The sequence below is a fragment of the Lytechinus pictus genome, chromosome 14 (genome assembly GCF_037042905.1).
Source record: "Lytechinus pictus isolate F3 Inbred chromosome 14, Lp3.0, whole genome shotgun sequence".
NCBI lineage: Eukaryota > Metazoa > Echinodermata > Echinoidea > Temnopleuroida > Toxopneustidae > Lytechinus > Lytechinus pictus.
Genome location: NC_087258.1, coordinates 13078980 through 13097504, shown reverse-complemented (window position 1 = coordinate 13097504; position 18525 = coordinate 13078980). Strand labels below are relative to the sequence as shown.

Here is an 18525-nt window from a genome sequence, read left to right as displayed (position 1 = left end):
AAAAGGGGTGGGTGATTTCGACGCTCCCTTAAGGGGGTATGCTTCAATATGCTAGCACTTTTTATATGTAGCAGATAGAGGAAACTCTACTCTTTTATTTCCATGGGGTTTCAAAAGAATGAAAGTAGCTTTATTCCATATCAGAAACGTTTTTTGCCTCAATCGGGGCTCCAAATTAGCATATTTTCCCATAAATGGGTAAAATACGTAAAAAAGGGTGGGTAACTTTGGCAGTCCCCAGAGGGGATAGGCTATGCTGTACCAGCACTTCTTTATATGTAGCAGATAGAGAAAACTCTACTCTTTTATCCCTAAGTGGTTAAACAACAGTAAAAGTGACTTTACTGCAAAGCAGAAACGTCTTTTCCCTTCAATGGGGCTCCAAAAATGTCGAATTTTCCAAGAAATGGGCAAAATACAAAAAAAGGATGGGGGACTCCGGCGGTCCCATAAGGGGGGGGGGGAGGGTAGGCTTTGCTGCGCCCTCATTCCTTTATAATGTAGCTGATATACAAAAATATACTGTCACAGAGGTTGCTTTTTGGTGTCATTTTATCGCAATATCGAGTAATATATGGTATTTGCCCTTAAACTAAGCAAATTAAGACATACATACTGTCATGAAGCGTTTCAGTATTATCGGTATATTATATCCTCTTTCGTGTCGAATGCTGATATTGTGCAATAGTTGTTAAAGTTAATGATTGAACAGATAGATATCAATGGCATGCACATGCAAATTTTTGACCAAAATCATAGCAATTTCGGGATGAATTTTATTTCAAAATATATTAGCTGTCCAGAAAACGAATTCAATCGATTTATATTATCCGAATCATAGTAAAATGCGTATTCATTTAAGATTGTCCCATTGTCACACACTGTGCAAAAAAAATGAAAATAATTACTTTTCATTTTTAAAAAACCAAGAGGGCCGGCAAAGATATCAATATTGAACCCCGTTGGACACGATTTTGCAAAGGGAACATCAAGATTCATTAACTAAACACTTCAGGCAAATACAAAAACGTTGAGTGAAAATATATTATGATGGTGCAAAGGAACTCCCATTTCCGACTCGACTACAATAATGCAGTCATACATGGTATAGGTTCATTGTTGAAAACTGGGCTGAAAACGAAGCCTATAGACTGCCCAGTGGGTAATCAATCTGTGCTGAAATCATTTATTTATCAGCAGAGACATAGTGAAGATGAAATTATGTTGTTTGGAAGATTAAATATCATGCAAAATGCAGGAAACATCAATAAAGTAGGCATATCGTTCGCACACCTCAGTTATATGGTGAAAATAGGCCAAAAACGCACGATTTCTATGTGCGCATCATATTGAAAAGGGGGCTGAAATCACAGTCTATAATGTTATTTCCAATTACTGGCATATATTTTCTAAAAGTAGAGATATAGATAAAGAGAATGATATTATGATTGAGAGGAAATATATTAAATAAAGTACATTAAAAAAGAAAATAAATTTCTGAATCGATTTTCGACAATTTTTGATGCAAGAAATCTCCCAAACTAATGATATGCAAATTTCATTACGTAATTTTCTTTTTTTTTACAATAATTTTTGTTCTAAAAATTTTGCATATCTCTTGTGCACTATTTGAACAATATATTTTGAAAGTTTCATACAAAACAGGCATGATTTGGCTGAGATATTTCCCCTTGACTTCATGCTATATGTAGAATGTCAAAAAAATGGTGAAATAGGGCCATTTTGTAGTGACGTCATATATTACGTCATTTCGGAGGGAAGACCACGGATAGAACCCGGCAGCAATCCATTTTTGTAAACTTCAGGGTCCATGCCATCCAGCTATGGGGTCATTTGCTTGTCCGGCTTTCGGTTGAATAAATCTCCTGGGCTGCCGGACTATATCACTCGCAACGGACTTCGTATATCCATGTGTGTATGTTTTCTGCATGTGTGCGGTGCTTGTAGCATCAATTGTCTATGTGTGGGACCGAAGTAAATCGGTGCTCCAACTTGCCAATGTATATACACGTGTGTGTGTGTATGTGTGTACGTGTGCATGGGACATCGACATCGTTGATTGAACGTGTGTCGCATCGCGCATTGCATCGTTTTCATCTGTGCACTGTGCCAGTGGTGTTTTGTGGTTTGATTTGAGATTTTATCGTGGAAATCATCAAAATGTCTTCTAAATCAGCTCAACCACGCAAACAACATTTCAAGGAGGAATATTGCAAACGATTGAAGTGTATCATTGCGTCAAAGAGGGACCAGTTCAGTGCGAGATGCACACTTTGTGAATGTGATTTTTCCGTGAGCCATGGAGGAGCGAATGACATTCAAGCACACTTGAAATAAAAAAAATTTAAGAAGTGATTGAACTTTGCCATTATGCATGCATATTTATCTCATACGGTAAAAATACTGATTTTTTTGTCAAAATACTGATTTTGGGGGATAAGAATACTGAAAATGCAAAATACAACTTGGCAGCTCTGATATAGGTGGTTTGATTTGAAAGATAATAAAACGGCTGTTTTTTACTAGCTGTGCGGGCACTGCAGGAGAAATGTGACTGCAGCATTAGCAATGAAGGGAACAGTGAAACTTGTATTAGACCACCCGAGGTAGACAGGAAAAGTGGTGTTTACAAGCGGTTTTATGGACAGGTTCTTATAATATACATTCGATGGGTTGAAAATGCCCGGGAAACAAAATGCAGGTTTGACTGTATATGGTAAAGTTCAATAAGCAAGATCACCCTTTTTAATATTTCTCTTACAGCCCAAAGTTTTGAGCGGTAAAGAACAGTTCAGGTTCGATAGCACGCATGAGATTTTCAGCAAACTGGGTGATATCCTTGTACAGGGTAAGTCAAGAAAACTTTAATCTATGTGTAACTCCCCACCTCCCCCCCCCCCTCCCCATTACACATATACACACACAAACCATGGTGATTCCTTCACCTTTGCCAAATATCCTGACTCCCTTTGTACTCAGTAGGTGTATTGGTTTTAACTTCACATGTTCTTTTTAGACCATACTTTTATGGAGTACCATTTAACAACTTATTTACCAAGTAAAAATTATGGATTCTTTGTTTAAAAGTTTTCCTTATATTGAATATTGGTATTAAAAAAATATATGATTAATTTGACCCAATTCTTTGGTACATTGTCTTTCCATGGATGTGGAAAAAGAAAGATAAAACACAGCATTCCATAGTAGGGTGGACTAAAATTCATGTTTAGTTTGACATAAACCCAAGTGTAATTATGAGAATATTAGCCTGACTTTGTATGCTTTCTTTCTAGCCCTTATATATGTTTGCAATGGCCCATATTCTGAAGTCAAGTTTGATTTAAACTCTGGTCTAAAGTTGTGGTTTAAAACTGGATAGCCAATTGTGATATAAAGCTCTAACAGTGGAGGTTCATGGTATCAGCTCATTTTTCTCTCAAACCATTCTTAACTGTTTCAGAAGGATAAATAAGATATTTGTCTCCACCATCAAATAATTATAAAAGATCACAATAAACATAAGAAACATACCATGTAAACAAAGTTTGACATGTTTGGCTTTCCATAATGTTAGCACAGAATTAAACCACGGTCTATGTTAAACCTGAGTTCAGAATACAGGCCTATGACTTCAAGTAAATCTGCAAACCTACAATTACTTTATCCCATCACTCATTCAGGTATGACTGAGCAAGAGAACAAGTACTGGGTGCCGCTAGCAGAGACGGCCGTCAAGACCATCTACCGCCTGGCTGAACACCCTGATATCCTGGCTGGTGAGATCCTCAAACGCCTGGCTGCTGTGTTACTCGCTAGCAGAGAACAGTCTCAAGAAACAGCCTCCGAGGAGACGACAGAGGAAGAAATAAAGGGTAAAGGATGCTTATTGTTAGTCATTCAAAGAGGTCGTGCACATTTGGGAGGGAGATGAAATTTTGTATCAATTTATTGATTATTACTGCAGAACCATAAATCCTTAGTAGTTGGTAATGTGATGAGAATATTGAGTATGACTATGTGTCAGACGCTTTGCAATGAGGATTGAAGGGTGAAGTAAAGTGTGGTTCTTGCTTCCTAAATGAATGAAAGGGAAAGACTGCAAGCAGTTTGCTCGACTTTCTTTATTGTATTGCCCTATGTTAGTATATGTATACCCAATGTAATGTGGTCTCTCTCTCTGTCTTTTCTTAGTCCCAACATCAGGTTGCCCAGCTAGTTTATTATCTCGTCTGATGGCAGTCTCTGGTCAGATCGCCCTTCAGCATTTGATCCACCTGGATGTGATGGTGCAATGTGAGCTCAAGCGAAGGCACAATGTTCAAGAGAAGAAGAAGGAAGATAAGGAAAAGAAAGCAAAGGTAAGCTCTCAGTTTTTACTTTTTATGACCCAACACAGATAGGTCGGCAAATCGAGTGACTTTGCGCCAGCTTTAGTTAGGTACTCCCATTGGAATCTGCATGTTATGCAATACCTAAGCCTGAACATCTCACTATCTGTTCACTACTTGTATAACTCTAATCCTCATCTTCACGTTACTCGAATACCATATTTATTTTGCTAATTTCTCAGCAACAACAATGATCTTCTAGAATTCTTAGGCACATATTTCTTATTTATGCAAACAGACACTTGTATTGTGATTTTATAGGATTCTATTGGACTTTATTGGAAAACGTCACTACAACTGACATTTATCTTTGATTACAGAGTGAAGGTGATAACGCGAATATTGAAGATGAGATGGGTTTGGCTGGAGCAACAGCTGAAGATGCTGAAGGAGAGTTTATCAAAAGGATCTGTGATTCTAATATTGTGACAGGTAAGTGATTTATATTACTTATGTGCAAATATATTTGTCCTCTTTGTGCCTCTTCATCGTCTTTTTTGTTTCTGTTTGTGGTAACTCCCGTAGGAACTCGGCAGGACAGCATCTTGCTGGTAAACGCCAAGCTGGTATATAACCAATTACTTAGGAAACATTTTACGTCTAGGTTAATCAGTCATAGTGGCTGACGTTATAGACGACAGATATCACTCTCTGGCCTTTTTATCAAAGTGGAGACAATGGCAGAGTTGGGATTCGAATTCACAACCTTGCGATTATGAGTCCAATGCTCTAACCACTGGACCACATGACCCGTTTTTGTGGTTCTTTGTGTTCATATCTCTAATTGTGTAGAAGTCTCTTTTATACAAAATGGATTCACCGAGTTGCATGCTCAGGATATTTGACAAGATGTTGATAGAAGGTACAGAAATTAGAAGCAGCAATGCTGCCATATCAGGAACAGCACCATCATCACCATTATTATCTTCATCATCATCAATCATTGTCATCATCATCGCCATCACCATCTTCGTCATCATCTTTGTCATCGTCACCCTCATCATCATCACTATGGCCATCATCCAATTAAGGCCATAGAGCTTTGAGAATAGGAGTGCAGCCTATTTAAATGCTCTTTGTCCAGAAGCATGTATAACCAACTGATGAAATGTCCGAAGAAAAAAAAATAGATACAAAATCACTGGTTCTGTGTATTCGTTCTTATTTTCTTTATACCTCTGTAATCATTCTCCATCATCATTTGTAGGGCCCAATCTTCTTGGAGCTATTAAGCCCCTGGTTGTCCTGATCTGTAGCAACCCTGTCAAGTATTCCAGCCCAGAGCTCAGGGCGACCGCGAGCCTGGCCCTGGCTAAGTTCATGCTGGTCAGTGCAGAGTTCTGCGAGGCACAGCTCCAGCTGCTCTTCACTGTCCTAGAAAAGGTAGGTTGAAAGTGAGAACTACTTTTCAAGAAGATTTGCTCAAACCCCAAATATGATAGATATTGCATTAAAATTAATACAGTTGCAGATAATTAGACTATAAACTTGTGACTTTGTGAATGCTTGATTCTTTTCTATTTTTTTTTATAATAATAATAATAATGTAGGATTTGTATAGCGCATGTATCCACCTTGCTAGGTGCTCAAGGTGCTCCTATATTACCCCAGCTAAGCTAGTCTACCAATTCTGGTGCGCACAGCTTTTTTTAGGAATTATTTCCTGACGGTACCCATTTACCTCACCTGGGTCGAGTGCAGCACAGTGTGGATAAATTTCTTGCTGAAGGAAAACACTTCATGGCTAGGATTCGAACCCATGATCCTCTGTTTGAAAGACAAGAGTGAGAACCACTAGACCACCTTTTTTTCTCCTTTTTATTTATTTGTCTTTTCTTCTCTCCTTTTGGTATTTTCTCACTCATTTCTGATCCCCTCATCCTCTGTCTGTTCTCGAGACTTCAAGTTTCTTTTTTATATCTTTTTTTAAGTAAAGGAAAACTTCTAGTCTATAAGAAGCTATTGATGGTTTGTACAATAAGATATTCATTCAGGAGTATATGTAAGATGTTAATATCTGATATTATGGTAAGTTTGTCTTTCTATTTCTGGGTCTCATGCATCTTAATTGCAAGTTCATATAAATTATCAAGAATATAAACATTTTCAATATTTTGGTGTAGTTTTTATGAAATAAATTTTTTCTTGTCTACATGTATTATTGGATAATTTATTGATTGTTAACTTTTTTTGTTATTGATAGGCGCCAGAAGCTATCATCCGAGCTAATATTATCATCGCCATCGGGGATCTTACATTCCGTTTCCCCAATCTCATTGAGCCGTGGACAGCCCACATGTATGCTAGGTAAGTGTTTGATTGACAATGATAATAATAATAAAGATAGATTCTTTTGAGCAAAGAAAATGCTCTTATAATTACCCTGGCTATAGCTTCGAATGATCGGTGCATTCAGGGAATTAATCTTGCCGGGTACTCATTTGTCACTTGGGCTGAGTGCAGCACAATGTGGATCGATTTCTTAGTGAGGGAATTTACGCCATGGATGGGATTCAAACCTGTCCCCCTCTGTTTGAAAAAGGAGAGTCAGAACCCCCAGACCAGACTTGCCTACAATAGGCCATGCATGTAGGCTCAATAGATTATGGATTCAATAGTTTATCATCAAATGAAATAAAAAAACATAATAGGGTAAACAAACCTTTTTATTGATGAATGAGTCATGAAAACTCATGAAATTCTTTTTTAAAAAGTATACAGTTGTGCTAAAAAAATGAAGTGAAACCCACCACAAAATGCACTCTTTCATGTTGAGTGTTGAATGTATACAACAACATTACAATTTTCGGCGAGCCCAGAGAAACAAACTTTATTGAATGTAGTATTTTATTATCTGACTTCACAATTAGATATCTAGAACATGGCAGAACTTGAACACTTTAAGTATGTTAATTTTCTGGTGGGGTTCACTAACTTTTGAGCACCGCTGTATATGCCTCATTTTTCCTTTCAGGCTTCGTGACCCCTCTGCCCACGTCCGTAAGAACACCCTCATGGTACTGACCCATCTGATTCTCAACGACATGGTCAAGGTCAAAGGTCAAATCAGCGAGATGGCATCATGCATCATCGATTGCGAGGATCGCATTGCTAGTCTGGCCAAACTCTTCTTCTTTGAGCTGTCGAAAAAGGTAAGCTCTCAAGAAATTGATTTGCGTGATATGGGAAACATTCATTGATTAGTGAGGATTGTCCTCCATTCACAAAAAGACATTCAAAGTTATACATTATTTGCTTCAAATGCTATGATGTTTTTCACCCTTGATGACCTTGTGTACTTTTAATAAATAAAAGCAAAGATGCAGATCTTAAAGTTTTTAGGAAATTCAATAGCTTCTTTTTTTGGTAACATACTAATGTAGTATCCATAGCACTTCTGCTTGCATAACAAAGGTTTTATCAATCATTGAACTGAAATGCTTTGAACAATCTGTTTCATGCTTGAGCGTCACTTATTGCAAATTATGGGGATGAATTCAGTGGTTCAATTCAATATTTCTTATCATGTGAAAGAAAGATGCTCTATTCAACTTGGCTACGCCTTGTTGAATAGAGCATCTTTCTTTCACCAAAATGAGGAATCTTGTACCATTGCTTGATTAATAATATTTGCTATTTGTGTTTAAGGCTGCCTTTGAAGTTCACACAAATACAGATGATAATAATTATTTTCCTATTAATCTTTGAACATAAGGAAAGAATTATTGAAAGCAAAAAACAAATTTTTGTACTTGTTGGATGGTATAGATGCTTTCGTGCAACCAGCTAACTAAGCATTTAATAATAGCAGTAGGAAACTCTAACGTCCTTCAATTTATTATTTTCATCTTTTTGTCCCTTCTACATATTACAATTTCTTTTATAGTCTCAACCAGGCAGAACAAACGAAACCTCAATAATGATCGATCACTATTTATTTTAATTCATGGTTTTTTTTTTAATGTGTATATTTAGGGTAATGCTGTGTATAACATCCTTCCCGACGTGATCAGTAGACTGTCTGATCCAGATCTAGCTTTACCGGAAGAAGACTTCAAGACCATTCTCAGGTAAGATCACTTATCCATTATAAGGTCCTGTTACATAAGTAATTCAATTGATTGTAATTATAAGTCCCTTTGATATACAGATTAAAGCAACTAGGGATTAATCGATTTTAAGATGAGTAAAATATGGAAATTATAGAATGCTTGGTGTATCAATCATTGTTAGCCAAAATGTAGTTGAGGTTTTTTTTTTCTTTTGTTGTATTTTTTTTTTTAAACCAGACACATGTTTCATATCACTCATTATTGATGATAACTCACTAGCTATTGTCATGAGCTACTGAAATAGGGCAAGAACAAATTTGTCAAAGATTTCCAGCATTCATAATTGATAATAATAATGTTGAAACGAAGCACCTTTTTGTATTGTTTCCAGGTACCTCCTGTCCTTCATTCAGAAAGACAAACAAGCGGAATCCTTGGTTGAGAAACTCTGTCATCGTTTTAGAGCCACCAGGTAAGGAATCTTGTTTATGTTTCTGTGTGAATATTTTATGTTGTTATGTTTGTCCATTTTATTATTGCATAATTTAATTTAATTTAAAATGATTCAATTTATTATCTCCTGCTGCATGAAACTCACCATGTCTCTTTATTATGGTAAAATAGATGATCTCATAACACATATTTTTTATTTCAAATTTGTATTTCTGGATCATGGTGGAGAGACTAAAATTTTGATTAATTTAAAATAGTAATTAAACAAAATGAAGGAAATGATTGACAGATATCTACATGGGTATTGTTTACAAACATTCCAACATGGTGAAATTTACAACACGATTGACAGGTGGCCTGATGTAATTAACTTCTTTGTTGACTTGGAATGTGGGGTTGGAGGAAGTATGATGTTCATTACAGGAAGGTTGATTTCAGTAATGTACAACATTCCTTTCTCAGTCAGTCAACCTTTTGAACTCACTCTTTTAAATGTAGTTCACTTCACTAAAGGTCATTATGATTTTATGCATCTGTCATTTTAATGCCATGTCATTCTTTTCATTGATTGAATTGATCCCATTTATTTCATTGATCGTAAAAACATTGATAATATAATATACAAATCGGAATACATCCAATATGATGCAATGGTCAAATTAAAATTTAAAAAAAAAATGAAAATCTCAAGTTATGATAAATTGATCTAAAAGTCGCAGAATGTCTGTACATTAGTGATCAATAATTAGGAACCGTTATAATGTGAATTTTAGGGTAATTCGGCCTTAATATTACAGATTAACAGTATTGTAGTATGTTAACAGGGTTCATGTAACTTGAATTGATCTAACTAGTGTTCTTTTTTACCCATCATTCAAGATCCGAGGCACAAGTACGTGAGCTAGCTTTCTGCCTATCCCTACTGAACTTCAACGAGAAGGGATTCCGCAAGCTGCAGGAGAACGTTGCTTGCTATGCTGATAAACTCGCTGATGCCGAGGTCTATGGTTACTTCACCAACATCATTTCAAAAGCCAAGAAGGCTGTCAAACAAGAAACAAAGGTTAGTAGGGTCAAAACTATGTTACTATTGAAGAGTTATAGAGAATCCAGCCTTGGTCATAAAATGTTGTGTCGGACAGGAAAACATAATAAATAAAAAAGAATGGTAAAAGTTTGAAAGAAATCAGACAAGCAATTAGAAAGTTATGGCTGCTTTAAAAGTGAGATCCCTAAGACTATGTAGATTTCAAATTGGCAACTTGGTAGGTAAATTATGACAAGGCGCAAGGACATTTTTCTCATAGGCCATGTACCTAATAATTAGGGATTTGTGGTTTTCTCCTAAGTACCCATTTCCCTGGGGCAGTAATCTAAATATAACCCAGGTAGTATATTATTTTATGTCCTCATGAAAGAAACAATTAATTTGAAGTAAAACTTTTGGAAAAACTGACATTTCAGCCATTTTATGGCTGAAAATTTATGGCTTACATCACTCTGACATTATGTATGCAGCCAATTTGAAGTCTCCATGGGTATAGTGATTACCAATTTGTACAACTTTTTAAAATTCATAACTTTCTTATTGTTTGTCCAATATTTTACCAACTTTCAACTATCAACTTGTCTGATTTGTCTTTTCCCGCTAAAAACAAGTTTTTATTTGGGTTGGTTGCCCTTTAACCCTTTAATATGGGGTCTACTTTGACCTCCGTGCACAACCATCATTTCATAGGTCCAAAGGGCTGTTCCTACTGTAGATAAAATTACATTTGTTTTCCTGCATTTGTACAAGCATCTATGGAAATTTTAATATGAGAAGATAATTATTATTATTATTAATTTGACCAAATCATGGTATAATCATAGATGACATTATACATGGTAAAAACAAATAATACATAATGGAGCAGTGCTACATGCTGGTCAGTGGTGATTAAAGCGTAACAAATAGCTGTTGCTCGGAAGCATATCACTCCCCACATGTAGTACTGCGTACAAACATCAACTTAGAAAACAGACAAATTACAAAATATATAATCTAGCCCAATGTTTAGCGAAATTTCTATTAAATAAAAAAATGAAACGCAGAAGCTGATTGATGTTTTACATATAACTGAAGAATGATTGACATAATAATTAGAAAGAGAGTCTACCGGTCATTAATAAATGGACTGGTGCAATAAAAAAAATGATGATGAGTATTGTATTACTATTCTGATCTAATCTGTCAATGTGGAGATAAACACTGTGGCCCGTATTCTGAAGTCGGGTTTAACTAAAACTCAGGTATAAAGTTGTGGTTTAAGTATGGACAGCCAATTGTTACATAATCACTAACAGTAGAGATATCATACGTCAGCTCATTCGGATCTCAAATCATTCATAATTGTGTAGGAAGTATAAATAGATGATTGTCTTCACCATCAATGAATCAGGAAAGAGCAGAGTAAACATAAGAAACGCACAACTTAATAAAAAAATTGATACTTTTGGCTTCCCATACTTAAACCATAACTTTAAACCTGAGTTTAAGTTAAACCCGACTTCAGAATACGGGCCAGTAAATTAATACAAGCATATCTAATAGAATGGAATATAATTAAGAATATAATAATTTATAATTTAAGAAGCCCAAACAAATATGAAGATAAAATGAAATGAAGACAAATTTGGTCAAACAATCTAATTGCTTTGTATGCTTCATACTTCAGAGAAAATGCATTTGTCCATCAGCATTCGTACAGACATCTTTGGATGATTAATTATTAGAGGTTCCCTTTTTATAATTGATCAGAAAAAAACATAGGAAATGTTGTAGAAATGCACATAGTTTTTAAAGTCCAAATCTTTTGAAATATGTATGGCTTTATAAGTACAGGTAACTCTGCATTTTGTCAAATCTTTTGGGGCCACAGAAATCTGTTCAATTAGGAGATATTTTATTAAGAAGAGGCATATAACACATGTTTTGAATAACCTGGTCTAAAAATTGCTTTGACTAAAGGTGAATATTCGACTTATGGAAGATCAATTCAGGCAGATTTATTTGTATTTACTCACATGTATGGAAAGGAAGCGGTAGAATAAAGCAATGGTTTTTCAGTGATTCTAACCTGTTCATTGTATTTTTCACCAGGTCCAGGTTGATGATTATGAACAGAAGATAAACGAGTTCCATCTGAAGGGAGCCGATGAGAATGCTACAGCCGAGAAAGCATCCAAGGCATCATCGGCTGCTGCAGCACTCAACAAAAAGAATACCAAAACACCAGGTAAACTGATCATCAAAGAAAAACAAATAAACAGGGAAGAAGGAAATATCACCAGAAATTGCCAAAGACCCCTCCCCCCTAAAATTTCTGTTAGTTTTAGTATAAGAATATTATTTAAAATGATTTTTAAAACATAAAAAATTGAGTTAAATCAAGTTTTAGACTAGATTATGAAATCTAACATTTAAAGTCAATTTTCTTCTTAATTGAACTATCAGTTGGCCCCAAGAGATTCAACTGAGGCATTTAGTTGCATTAATATCCAAGATCGCTTTTGCCTTTATTCATGTATCCAGTCCATGTGATATTGCTTATAAATCTGTCTACTGCCCTCTATTGACAGGCAAGAGAAGAGGCAAGAAGGGACAGACCCCTGCCCGGACCCTGAAGGAGAAAGATCTGAACCGCGATAGCAACGAGGAAGACGATGACGACATCGAAGACGATGTCCGTACCAGGCGCAAGCCGGATCCTCTCAATACCTCGCTCCCTGATCCCGGTTCTGCCCCGAGGGTGAGCAGGAAGGGGCGTAGGAAAGTACCCCCTCCTATACCCTTCTCAAGCGATGAGGACAGTGATGATGTCTTTGCTCCTCCTCCAAAACCCAAGGTAAGAACAAAACTTTGGAACTGGATTTACGAGGGCCCTTTGGAGAAAAAAATGCAACCAAAAGCTGCTCAAAAAAAGTCAAATGCAACTTGCTTTTTACCCAATCTGATATGCTTACCTGGGACATGTGTTTTGCAAAGAATCCCTGATAATTCATTAAATGGTCAATGGCAATGGTATTATTCAAGCAGCAAACCTATTATTCCGTAGGCTCAGGGGGAGGGGTGTTCTATTATTTCACCCCCCCCCCCTCCTTTTGAACAGCACGACATGTATTTTATGCCCGTGAACAGTAGTTAAGTTGAGGGTGGTATAGATATTTTAGATGAGGAAATGGCAGGGATACCATTGACCATTAGGCAAAAGTAAGAGTTAAGTGGATAATAGGCGTTTATTGACCAAACATTAATTAGATTTCATTAATATTAATGCACCAAATTGGTGATTAATCATTATCAATATCAGCTCCACAATCTGGTAATGAGTCCAACTCGTATAGAGCAAGAAGATATATAATGTTGCTCAATATATCGCCCTTGGTAATCATACCCCCTCAGACATCCCATAAAACAATAGTGTACTGCACCTGTTTTATGAGCGTGATTGGATTAAATCATTGGAGGGATTTATGGGGTGGAGAGTGAATGTTTGATCATGGTATTCATGTCACCTTAGACTATATCATGAGAGGTCATTTACACTACAATAAAAAAATATTTTTTGCACATGACAGGTGCTTTTCTAACTATTTCCATAACTAAATCATTGAGAGGATATGCTGGTCTACTGTGACAAAAGGAAGCAAGTTACAAAAGTGTAGTTTCATGTAAAAGAGCAAAGATTGTTGTTTACTTAGACACCAATGCATTCATATGATGGTTAAACAGACTTATATCAGCACCGGTGTTACTCAATGATATGTTTACTGGGAAAAAGAAATCAATTTCTAAAAATGTAAGTACATTAAAAACTCATATTTTGGCCAATATGTCACTTGCTGCCTTTTGTCAAAAAAAATAATGATGGTAGTAGGATTTCATGAAAATAAATAAATAGTGATTTTTCACTGACTAATTGTTATAAGCTACTGAAATTCCTGCATCTGATTGGCTCAGAGCAAAGTTAAAATCACTATTTGTTTAATAAAATCCTTTCCATGAAGAGAAATCCATTTTGTTGTGAGATTGATAATGTAACATGATACTAACGCATTGAGCTCATGCACATTACAAGTAAATTTTTTTTGTCTCATTCCAAGGTTTTATCAAAGTTGTCAGTCAATTGAAGGCAAAATTTTCATAAAAGTACCCCCAAAATATTGTTTAAAGTTTGATGAAAATTCATCAAATTATAATAGAGTTATGAATTTTAGAAATGTTTATTTTTTTTAAAGATAAATTCCCATTTTCTAATGATTCATGATGAATAAAAATATAGTTCTTATTCTAAGAGATATGAAATTATGTGTCTGATGATGCATTGAATACATGAATACTTTACTTTCAATTTTATGAGCAAAGGGCATTTTATGGAATTCATAATACATGATGTACTGGGGAGCTGTTCACTTTGGGGTCATAAAATTGTATTCTTTTCAGGGAATAATTTTGCTTTACAAATTTGAATAGCATTTTTGGTCATAAGAGAAAAGCTCTCAACTATACTTAGTATTCAATTATGTATTCAATGCATTACATTAATATGGACAGTCTTATGTAAAAGTATGCTATACAAAAGACTTTATGCAGTCTTTCAAAAATGTGGAGCAAATTGCAATGCGATACCAGGAAAATTATTCCCTGCTATTGCAGATTTTGTCAAACCTTAAATAAATTTCTTTTAATTTAATTAAAATAAACTTTGCATCAGGGTAGACCTCCCCCATTAATTCTAAGATGACTAGGGCTCCGTAACACAAAGAATCGCTAAATAAACTGACCAATCACTATCAATGTTACACGCGCATTTGGTTTAAAATACTGACAAGGGACCAATCAGAGCGGTTCTTTCATAGTTGCAATCCATCGCAAACTTTTGTGTTACAGAGCCCAGAATTGAGATAACAATCTGTCAATTTAGAGGGGAATCCAACCTTGGTAATTGAAGATTTGTGTTGAAGGAGGAAAGCAAAATTAAGAAAAAAAACAGATTGAAGAAAATAGGACCATGGTCCCGTAACGCAAAGGTTGGCAATTAATTGTACACTTGATTTTCACGAATAATTGTACGTTTTGTCAGTGCGATCAATCATAGAAAAATGTTCTACGATCATTGCTAAGCTTTGTGTTACGGGCCCCAGGGGACCATCTCATAAAGCCTTATAATCATGGTAGAGTTGGTTATTATGGTTACCGCCATGGAAACATTCATATGATTGGTTCTGAGCCCTGTTACCATGGTAATTAACATAATGGCAAATTTGCGATATTGGTGAGACCTGTACAGGCATGATATTTTCTCGATTAAAATCGGAATTCCGATTTTTTTAATAATTTTTTTCTTCAGATTTAATGTTTTTTTCTTTTAAATGTGAAATCCTTTGCCCAAGAACATTCTCTCACCGTTTTTACTGCTTTTTAAAGTGATATGAGAAAATTATTGTGCAGACTCACCTTGAAAAATCACTTTTTTTTTATGCAAGAGCTTGTATCCCCGAACGGGGCGCCTCAGACTTTGGCGGTGACCCTTGACTTTTTTTCACATTTTTTTTTTTTTTCAGAGGGGAATATCATGCCTGAGCCTGTATGAAATTGGGGCCAGGAATAAGAAAGTAATTATTATTTTAAAAATGACTCAGACAAATCTCGAAATGGCCCTCTGACCACCTTTTTTAAAAATAAATTTGCATCCATATTTCAGATAAATCTTGATAGCGAGGATGGGGATGAGGAGAATATCAAACCATCCAGATCAAGATCGGTCAAGAAATCCACCAAGCCTAAGGGTAAGACACCTGCCAGATCTCGCAGACAACGAACCTCTCAACAAGTGGAAACCTAGAAGAAAGACGTGTATATTTACCAGACTATTATCCTCATTTTCCATGTGTATATTATTGAGCCATTGAACTGCTACCAATCCCCTTAGTTTTAGATACAAATGCCAACAATCTCTTTATTTGTAAAAAATTTAGTGACTTTTTTCCGATATCATGATTTTATTATTTTATTTTGCATTTTAAAAAACATAGAGACTACAAACAATCAGAGACAAGATCAATCAAAATTTTACATGATAGAGAAAACAAGACCTGGGTGAGAGTTGGAGAGGCTGTCTGGGTACGGAAAAGGCTAACTTAATAGCCATAACCCACAGGTCTTCCTCCCCAACTCCATCCAGGTCAAAAAATTAATGGTAAAAATAAAATGAAGATATATAGAATCGGCAAAATACAATGGTCATACATGAGACTTGGTCACCACTAGAATCTAGTGGTGACCCGGACCAAATGCAGATTTTTTTTTATTGAATTCAATGGAATTTATTTCCACATCTTCAATAAACAACACATTTAAAGCATGAAAAATAACATGTCAAGATAGAGTATTCAAAGAAATGTATAAAACAGATTATAGTGGCAATTTGCTGGGGATCATAGGAAAGTTTTTAAAAAGTTTTGATAAAAGAAATTTCAAGGATATTAATTATTATAATTGTAATGGGTATTTGGTGCATTTTTATATAAAAAAATCTAAGTAAATTAATGTCATGGTCATGGATCTAGAATTCGCCCTCTTCTGAAATGTACATTTATCTACTTTTTAAGATTAAAATCTGCATCAAACAATTTTTTTCAGATTCTTAAAAAAACACCTGTAAATACTTGCATTGTCAGATTGGTAAATGAAATTCATGTAAATTTATTAGAATTGTTTTAATATACTTTTAGACTTTGATGTACTGTTTACATATCATGTTTTTACAATTGTCAATTAGTCTGTGCTTGTATAATAAATGTTTGAAATCACTTTCGAGGGACCATGGACCAGAATGGGGCCTAAGTTTACACCCTTTTTTCTTCTGATAATGGTTCTTATCATGCTTCAAACTTTCGCTTACTAAGGCTATTACTGCAAGAATCGTTGATTTCCATTAAGGTGGGGTTTTGGAGGGCCCTATTTATGAATCCCTGCCCCTAAAAAAAAAAAAAAAAAAAAACAGTTCCCCCATATCAAATTTGCATACTAAATAATAATTTAGCTCATCACCCTTGAGACAAAACATTCACAGATTTAATAATCATATTGAATATAATTATAGGCATAGTTCCTTTTATATACTAGTAGATATAACCTATTCTGAGGTGCACTATCTTCATCAGCCTGGCTGTAGCTCATGCTACCACGTCCAATGTCATTGCATTTAAATATTTTATCATGCAGGGTACATATTCAACTTACAGTACAACAATATGGGTAAATTATGATATGAAGTCATATTTCCCTTTATTAGTTTATAAGTACCAAGTAACTTTCAAATATAACCTGAAGTGCTTTTAAAATGTGAATAAAATTTGTTCTAATGTCATTATTCCCCAATATCCATAAGACTAATGTGGTTCATATGTAAATCCGCCCTGTATGTATTCTACATGTGGCAGTAGAGTGAGATTTTTTAAAGTTAGTTTTTAACTGTGAAACGTGTCTGATATTTAACAAGCTTGTAATGAATTTTTATGATTTAATATTTTAATATTTTGAGAAGACATTTTATTACCCAACGAAGCTGCAGAACATATCATGATTCTCAGTTTTCTGTAATGATTACCTGACAATGCAGTGTCCTTTTATTATGGATTTAATATTAAATTAATTTTAAAGATAATAAATATGTAAATCTGACATGCAATGTTTTGATTGAATTATCGTTGATATTATTCATTTGTTTCAGTTATAGATATAACATTGGGTGATTTCAAGTTGAGTGTTGACCTATTGGTGTTGGTGCTAGGTCAATTTTTACACGAGTATAACACCAAACATGAAATGAAGATGGTCCAGAAAAGTTACCAACTAGTTTTTGAGATGTCAGTAATGTGATCTGGATCAGTTTTACAAACTCAGAATAGATTTTGGAGCTAGGGGAAGTAGTCCAAATTCTAACACCAATGCCAACACCGGACTTGAAATCACCCATTGCTGATTGACATGTTGTGTAAACTGAATTGTGAAAGGTTCTTTTGATTGGAGTTTGATGAGATTTATATTTTTGATGTAATATTGGAATTTTCTTTTGGTTTATTGAAAAGAATTGTGATTATGAGACCTGATTCAATTGTTCGTTGTGAAATATGAGTGCATTAATATATTTGGTGGTGGTGGTGGTGATGATGATGATATGATATGCAGTGATGCCAGTTTTCAATTCAGGCCATAGTTTTAGTACTTTTGTGTACAAAATATTGTATTCTAGGCGATTTTTAGGCCCTCTGATCAATTCCAACTGGCATCCCTAGATATGATATGATGATGACGATGATGATTATGATTGTTGGATTCATGTTATGAACAGAAACAGGAAATACTACAAAATCAACATTTGTATCATATTTACACATTCTCATATAAAGATGTATACCAGAGCTGAAAAAAGCGCATTTTGTTCCATGCCTTTCCACACTCTTTTGAGGGAGGGTCCCTTTGATTTAGCCCCATTATTTATGATTAGACAATCTTGTGGCCAAAACTTCCCTTGTGTACAGACCAATCCGGTTTTGCGTGCTAT

General features: G+C 35.2%; 1 protein-coding gene across 1 annotated transcript in view; it reads left to right on the top strand.

Annotated features, from left to right (window-relative positions):
• The window catches only part of LOC129275843 (condensin complex subunit 1-like), a 46991-nt gene extending 29342 nt beyond the window's left edge, over positions 1-17649 (top strand). The window contains exons 20-32 of the mRNA XM_064109823.1: positions 2785-2869; positions 3702-3893; positions 4213-4379; positions 4730-4841; positions 5617-5792; positions 6613-6716; positions 7384-7561; positions 8385-8479; positions 8853-8933; positions 9794-9977; positions 12057-12192; positions 12536-12801; positions 15661-17649. Coding sequence (XP_063965893.1) covers positions 2785-2869; positions 3702-3893; positions 4213-4379; positions 4730-4841; positions 5617-5792; positions 6613-6716; positions 7384-7561; positions 8385-8479; positions 8853-8933; positions 9794-9977; positions 12057-12192; positions 12536-12801; positions 15661-15801 — 1917 coding nt within the window. The 3' untranslated portion in view covers positions 15802-17649. The remainder of the gene's footprint in view (positions 1-2784; positions 2870-3701; positions 3894-4212; positions 4380-4729; positions 4842-5616; positions 5793-6612; positions 6717-7383; positions 7562-8384; positions 8480-8852; positions 8934-9793; positions 9978-12056; positions 12193-12535; positions 12802-15660) is intronic.
• The last annotated feature ends 876 nt before the right edge of the window (positions 17650-18525 follow it).